We start from the raw sequence: 8,448 nt of genomic DNA, 5'->3' as shown, positions 1-8,448 counted from the left end.
TTCTATATAGCAAGGCGCACATGTAGAAACACCCCCACCCACGTCCCTCTAACTGGCATCTTTCCCAGCGACCCCCTGAGGATCCGGGGCTGCTCAGCGCACTTATGCTTCTCATGCAAGAGGTTAGCAGCAAGTCAACAGCCAGCATCCTGGCAGGGACAGCTGTCTACAGTAGGGCAGGGCTGAGATATCACAATGAGGAAGGAAGAATCTGTTTAACTCTTTATACATCTGTTGGGATAGTTTTGAAACGGGTCTATTTAGACAAGAGTTAGACAAGGGAAAACCTGAATATATAACTTTGAGTCTCTGCCTTTCATATATGTCACTTATTCTCCTATTTCGAAAAGTCTTTGTAATTGAGAGACTGAATGTGTAAGTCAAGAACCATGGATGAGTACAGAGAGGTTCCCCAGGGAAAACTGCTATATGGAGAGGAAACCCCAGACCCTTAGAGGAAAGCAGCCCTTAACTACCATCTGCACCTGCTCCTGGGGCTGAAACACACAGCAGTTGTATATCCTGAGTGCCCCCTGCATCCCCCCTCCTGTCTCCCTGCAAGGAGGTTTGTGTCTGGGCTCACACTGACTTCCCCTCACTGTGTATCTTTCGCACAGTAATACACGGCCGTGTCCTCAGATCTCAGGCTGTTCATTTGCAGATACAGCGTGTTCTTGGAGTTGTCTCTGGAGATGGTGAATCGGCCCTTCACAGCGTCTGCATAGTTTGTGTTACCACCACTACTACTAATAGCTGAGATCCACTCCAGCCCCTTCCCTGGAGCCTGGCGGACCCAGCCCATGGCATAGCTACTGAAGGTGAATCCAGAGGCTGCACAGGAGAGTCGCAGAGACCCCCCAGGCTGCACCAAGCCTCCCCCAGACTCCACCAGCTGCACCTCACACTGGACACCTGCAAACACAGAGACATCCTGGTCAGGAGACTGTCACACATCCACTGATTCCCTCACTCATATCCACTCACATCTCAGTATCTCTTGCTCTCCATAAATTACCTTGTAAAATAGCCACAAGGACAACCCAGCTCAGCCCAAAGTCCATGGTGAGTGTTCTGTCCTGAACCCCGAATGGGAGCACGTGGAAATCCGGGGCTGGAGCTCCTCTCCCAGAGCTGCAGGGTCAGGGCTGGGGCTGCTTTATATCAGCAGAGGAAGGACCCTATTTGCATGACCTTCTAGTATATAAGAGGCTATGTCGTTGAATGTCCTCAGAAAGGGCAGGGTCTCAGAGCAGGTGTGAGAGTCTTGGATTTTGTGGTGTTGATAGCATTTGGGAAATATAACTTTCATTGTGTGATTGTTTCGGAGTAAACCCTTAAGACCCATATATCATCTTACATATGCACTCACATCCCGTGATGTAGCTGTCATTGTTACCCTCATATTAGAGGTGTTAACTACACCGAGAGGAATGGAGGGTGTGTGTAGTGTCCAAGGAGAAACATGGGGTGAGCGTGAGATCCAGCATCTGCAGCTGAGCTCTGGGCCAGGCTGCTCCCTGGAACCTACTAGAGGACAGAGTTGGAGTTTCCGGGTGAGGTTTGCAGATCCCCCTCCTGTAATGAGGTCATGATGACTTTGCACTCTTCTCGCGTTTACCTAAAATATATGGAGGGGGTCAGCGTTGATGAGAAGTATTTTCAAGAGTCTCTTATGTTTCAGTATCTTCCCTTCACTCCTTCCCTCCCAAGTCATGCATTTCTTCATTTGTAATTACTTTAATGAGGTTCTTGACATGTAACAAAGCGCACACACTCAGAATGAACACTGTGATGAATACTGACGGAGGCATAAGCATTATCAGGAGAGAACAAATCAATTCCTCTCATTATTTTCAGTAGTTTCTGGGTTTCCGCCTTCCTGTCCCTTGTTATCTTCCATCCTGTCCCCACATCACTGTTGATCTTCCCTTTTTACTGCAGGTTACTTTTCATTTTCTAGAATTTATAAAAGTGGGAACATAATATATGTTCAAAACAAAAAATATATATATATATTTATTGTTATGGCTTATTTTAGTCAGCACAAATATTTGTGAATACTCTCATGTTTTGTTTTTTTTTTTAAAGTCTCACTATCTTTATTTTTTTATTATTATTTTTTTAGATGTTTGGGGTAGGAGTTTATTAATTAATTAATTTTTGCTGTGTTGTGTCTTCATTTCTGTGCGAGAGCTTTCTCTAGTTGTGGCAAGCGGGGGCCACTCTTCATGGCGGTGCGCAGGCCTGTCACTATCGCGGCCTCTCTTGTTGCGGAGCACAGGCTCCAGACGCGCAGGCTCAGTAGTTGTGGCTCACGGGCCCAGTCGCTCCGCGGCACGAGGGATCATCCCGGACCAGGGATCGAACCCGTGTCCCCTGCACCAGCAGGCAGACTCTCAACCACTGCGCCACCAGGGAAGCCCAATATTCTCATGTTTTTGTGTGTATCAAGAATCCTGGTTTTATTAACAGGTTGCATTTAAAGAATGATCATAGCATGATTGGCTTATTTATTAAGCTGATGTGTGATATTGGAACTCTTTCCAGTTTCTGGGTGTTACGATAAAGCTGATACTCGTCTTGGAGACGCAGAGAGATGAGAAGCTGAGAAAATGTTTCTTATTTAATGTTCTTAAAACAGCCTCAAAATGGGGCAAGTTGCACATTATCAAAATCTCACCAATATATCAGATAATTATAGAACGAAGACAGCAGCAAATTTAAATCTTGGAGAGAGACAAGTGCTCACAGAATAACAAAGCCGAAGATTGTTAATGCTGCCATAGGCTGCTGAATGGAACAAAAACTACTACAAGATTAAACTAGAAATGGATGCTTTGAGGTCCAGTGTGGTTAGGGTGTAATAGTGTCCCAACGTCTCCTAAGTAACTACCTCGCCAGTGTCAGCGTGGTCCTGCTAAAGTGTGAGTCAGATGGTGTTACCTCTCTATCCGCACAGGTGTGTCTTCCTACCTGGGACAGCCCAGGATTCCTGCCTGAGCTCTTAGGTCCTCCTGCATCCTGGGGATGACCTTGGCCCTGGACTTGGATCTGCACTGTTTCATAGCATCTCCGCTCACAGTGTGGCCTTTGACCCCTCATCCAGTCCCACTGTGCCATATACTTACCACATATGGAATAGGATCACACGGGGGAATGAATAATTATGTTCCAGGTGCTGAATGACGGACAAAACCCTGCCACAACCCCTGACAGTTTCTACTGACAGCAGCTCTTTATTTTGTTCACCGTCTCTGCTTAGGGAGGGCCTGGAGGAGAAGCCCATCCTGCCCCATGCAGGGTCGCTGTGAGAGGCTCAAGTTCAGTGACAGGACCGGCTCCTGTGATGCACACTCACGTGTAAGGGAGGGTGACCCTGACTGTAGGCTGGGGGCTCAGCCGGGTCTGAGGGCTGGGCCTTGGGTCCACCTCGTGTGGACATTGCTTGGGCTCTGACATCCTTTCAGCACGATGCCCGGGACAGCTGAGTGGTCTCTGCATCAGAGCCCTTCCTCAGTGCAGATACGTACACACCTAGAGAGAGCTTATTGTAAGACCCCAGACGTCATGCTCGTAATATTTACATAACTGACTTCAAACTTATGTCTCCATCACAGACTGCCAATGAATTATTGTGGTCTTTTCTTTCACAACTGAGAAAATATGGAAGCCACAAATACGTTCTTCCATAAATTAGTACATAAACAATGAGTGATGTATCCATGCTGTGGAATTGTATTCACCAGTTTAAATATTAAACTATTATACCATGAAAGGACATGAGGGAATCCTAAATGCATATTGCTAATTAAAAAATCGGTCTGAAAACGTTCAATTTCACCTATTTCACATTTGGGAAAAGGCAAGTCTATATATAAAGCAAACAGATGAGCATTTAGCAGGAATTGGGGAGAAGGTGTTTGATATGTGAAACATGGGCAATATTTAAGGATGGTGAAATTCTTCTCTATGAAATTGCAGTGGTGGAAACATTGCACTATGAACTTGTGAAAATATATATAGTAATAGAATAAAGAGTGAACCTTATTGAATATAAATGTAAATGTCACTTATAAGTCAGCGACTCAAGGATGGAACGATGCACACTGTATACATGATACCTAATATCATAGTGAATCTATGAATTAGCATGCCTGTAGAATGTGGGAAAATAGGTTTTGACCTAAGTGACTTTGGAAATGAGTGGAGTCTGAAGGCTAAGTTCTAAGCCACTGCACGTAAGCACTAGAACCTGGTGGATAACCGGTATTTCCATCAGGAATCAGGCTAAGCATTCAGTTACTGCTGTGCATGTGGAATTGAACAATTAGTAGCTGGATGGTATCGGTGGAGCCAGGCTTCTCACTGTTGGGTGGAAAGTAACAGAGAAGCAAGGGGGAAAGGCTGGATTTCCCCAAGTGATGTTGCACTAGGATCGGAGATGTAAGAATGATCTCACTTTTACCTTCACACAGGTCAGAAGGTGAGATACAGAGATAGTTGCAGACGTGTGTGTGTATACGTGGGGCAGAGCACACAGATATATTTCCGAGGTCTTTTAGCTGATAGGGTCTAGAGGCAATGCCCCCAGTGGACAGGACACCAGCATTAGTGTCCTAATACCAACTCTTCTGGTTGCTAATGCTATTCTCGACAAAAGGATCCACGACTCATGTGAGGCCTGGCTAATTCCAGGGCCACAGAAGAGAATACCCATGATTATCCTGCAGATTCTTGTGGCACCAGAAAGTAAGGAAGTGTTCACACCAACGGATGGGTGCCCGTAAAGGGGATACAGGAGACAATCTGAAAGAGCTCCCCATGGCTGACAAGCTGTAACAATTACAGAAGCAAAGAAAATGCCTTACTCTATAACCTTAACACAACGTATGAAACAAATATCTTGATTCATACTTATATAAAGAGATGGAATAAATATATCTAATGGGGAAGGTAGGATAAATCTCCCGTAAGGAATAACTTCAGGAACCTCATCATGGTCATCCTCCCTTCAAGAAGGTGCACTTAACCCTCCATCCCAGAACGAGGCCTGGCATAGGGATGTGGTAAAAACAAAAGGGTGTCCTTGAGTTTCACGATGAATTTTTAGGTATAATATCCCAAACATCATACATAAAATCAATTTGTAGTTTTTCTGTATCCATTAAAATTTCTGTCCTGAAACCAACAACAGCAACAGTAACAATAACTTCACTGACAAGGGAATTAGGCACAGACTTGGAGAATGTGCTCTCTAATATCATATTTATAAAGGACTTGTATCATGAATATACAGCAAATTCACAGCTCAACAACAGTAACAAAAAGTGAAAATAATGGACCCTGTGCCAGTGATCTGAAGATACTTCCGCAAAGAAGAGATAAAGGTTTGACCAAGATTCTTCATTAAGGAAACATAAAATAACACCATGACGAGATACTGGTACTCACTTATTACAACAGTTAAAGGCAAACTAATAAGCAATTCAAAGATCGGGGATGATGTAGAGCGAAAGGCCCCTCATCCGCTTGCTGGAAGGATGCCAGTGGCCGCCAATTGGAATATATTTGTCAATTTCTTAGAGAGAAAACCAGACACTCACCATGGGATTGAGGAGTGAGCTGGAAAAGTATTTACCAAATTTGTTTGAATATTTATGTTTGTTCAAATAACTTCATACGGGTGCTTGTATCATCTTACAGCTTCCAGCCTTTACCACTCCCTAAAAAAGGGTTATGTAGTCAGTTTTTATGGTTATTTTTCATACGATTAGGATATACTTGTTTCTGTTCCCTTTTATATATCTCTCTGTTTTACCTAATTATTTATTATCAAAGTCCACACTAGATAAAAAGGTACAGGAAACACAGCCCACATGTTACAGCCCAGCCTGTGTCCCGACATTTCCAAAGGTCCCCTGAGCAGAAAATGCCTGCAGTGCTGTATGGACAATTTCCAAATATCAACACGACTCATTCTATTCAAGTGAAAGAAGTTGCATCAGACAGGACTGGAGAGATTGTCAGGATGAGAAGAATTGGCAATCCATCTGATGGTGGAAAGCAGATTTAAAGTTCATCAGTAAAAATTATTTATGTCATTAAACGATTAAACACTTGACAACTATTAACAGAAAGTAGTGAGCTAATCTTCAAATAAAGGACTCTTGGAGAAATATTTCTGTGTGTCTCTTCCTAAGATAGATGGGGAAAGACAGACAAGCCTGACTCCATGAAAAAGTCTCAAGTTTAGAGATAAGAAAGTTCCCTGGAATCGTTGTGGATGAGGCTGTCAAGGGCGGCAATGATCCAGCGGAGAAACCACAGCTTCAGAGAGAAAATGCCTCCATCCCATCCTCTGCACCTGCCCTGAAATGGGTCCTCTTGTTTCCTGATGACCCTGATCGCCTACTGGTTGTTGGAGCGGCCCCTGCAGGGAGGGTCGTGTCTCGACTCACCCGGAGTTCTAACTGGGCCTCCTGGGACATTAACACAGGGCTGTGTCCCACGGAGCTGAGCTACAGGGAAAACTGAATTTGTGAGGTGTCTCTGGAGGTGGAGAGACAGCCTGTGTGCTGTGCTATTCCCAAAACCAAAGCACCCCAGTCACCCCAGCCCTTTCCCTGGGGGCTGAGGGATCCAGTCCCAGCAGTCAGCAACGTTTGTGATGGAGAATCCAGAGACTGAGCGGGTAAGGGAGAGGATCTTCAATAGTCCTGGGCCCGATTCCTGCACCAGCACCTGGGACACGTCACCTGGTGAAGGAGAAACAAGGAGACACCCAATTCACAGATGTCATCCCATAATTCCACGTTCCTCAGACCCAGGAGATGCTCACAGCTGAGGGATGCCCGCAAGAGGAGGAATGACCAGAAGATTTTCATGTTCATTTTGATCAATGCTTTGACTTTCAGAGAGTTATGTCAGTGAAGATGAGAAGCCTGACTCTGAGTAGCACAGGTGCTGTGCTTTCCCCTTGAGCCCGGATGTGATGTGCAGGTGGAAGCACGTCTCCATATAAAGATGGTCCCGGCTGGTCCTTCTCTAGGGCTGTGGAGGAGGGTGCTGGCTGAGATCCAGGGTGGACACCGCTTCATGTCACCTCTGAAGAATGGGTGATGTTTCTTTTCCAGTACGATACTTACATTTCCATATATGTCTATCTGCGTCTATATTATAGGTGTACTCGTTGGCTAGTGTGGCCATTACAGAATAACAGACTGGGTGGATTAAACAACAGCAATGGATTCCTCTCAGGCCTGGAGGCAAGAAGTCGAAGGTCACGGTGTCAGCAGGTTTGGGTCCTTCTCAGGCCTTTCTCCTTTGCTTGCAGATGGACGTCTTCTCACTGAATCCTCAGATGGTCTTTTCTCTGTGTGTCTGTGTGCATCCCTGGTTTACTTGTATGTTCATTATTCCTCTTCTTAAGTGTGACAAAGACCCCTGACCACCCCTTAGCCAACAGGCTCCTTGCAATTCTCTTCTCAACTAGTCATGACCTGTGGGCTTCTGTGTTTATATGTGCATGGCCTGGTTTTGTCAAGAGCCCTGCTAAGTGAGAATAATGAGAATCCCCTACCCTTGAACTCTGATCACCCGCAGTATTTGATCAAAGCCATCAAACCTCCTGTCACCCACACGGTATCTGACCACCCTGGTCTCCCTTTAGCAAGAATCCTTTCTATGTACCAGAATCCCCTTAGCTTGTATTTCTTCTCTTAATAATTTCCAGTCCACTCCACCCCACCGTCTTCTTCGCCATAAGCCCCCTCTTGCCAGGCTGTATTTGGAATTAAGGCAAGTTTCCAAGGCTGCATCCCATATGCAACAGCGAATTTTGTCTTCAGGTTTCCGATGAACTTTATATTGGATACATGAGTATCATTTTCAGCACCCATGGCCATATAACGCATGCCTGAATGAAGCTGATGTCTCATGTATATTTTCCCTATGTCCACTCACAGCCATTTGTGCGTAGGGACACTAGAGTGTTCCTCAGCCCTATGCCTGGGACTACTTTAAACAATTGCCAAGAATCACAGAACTGTGAAAAGCATGGCACTAATTTGATCCCAGAAAGTGCTCAATTACAGGATGGGAGTTGAAACAAGAAAAGAGAGCATCACCTTGACTGACCTCAGCTGGAAATGTGTGTGTGTGTGTGTGTGTGTGTGTGTGTGTGTGTGTGTGTGTGCGCGCGCGCGCACATGTGTGTTTTGTGATTCAAACAACCGGCCACATTCTTAATGTCCGTGAATGATCACAAAATGACAGTATTTATTTTGGGGTGCTCATAAAAGCTAGAAGTAGGTGAATTTGCAGATTTGGAATCTGCGAGTAACGAGGATAATTGCACGTGCAGTATTGGAGCACTCTGGCGTTAGAGTCTGTAACACTGCCTGCTGCAGACTTCAGAATGCTTGTGCAGGTTGCCTGAAAGCAGGACGG

General features: G+C 45.1%; 1 gene segment (V, D, J or C); it reads right to left on the bottom strand.

Annotated features, from left to right (window-relative positions):
* Positions 1-595: 595 nt before the first annotated feature.
* LOC117310727 (immunoglobulin heavy variable 3-23-like) lies at positions 596-1,116 on the bottom strand. The segment is given in 2 exon segments: positions 596-912; positions 1,016-1,116. Coding segments are annotated over 2 exon segments (363 nt in total).
* Positions 1,117-8,448: the final 7,332 nt, after the last annotated feature.

Source organism: Tursiops truncatus, chromosome 2 (genome assembly GCF_011762595.2).
Source record: "Tursiops truncatus isolate mTurTru1 chromosome 2, mTurTru1.mat.Y, whole genome shotgun sequence".
Lineage (NCBI taxonomy): Eukaryota > Metazoa > Chordata > Mammalia > Artiodactyla > Delphinidae > Tursiops > Tursiops truncatus.
Note: the sequence above shows the minus strand (reverse complement) of the source record. Positions and strands in the feature narration are given on the sequence as shown.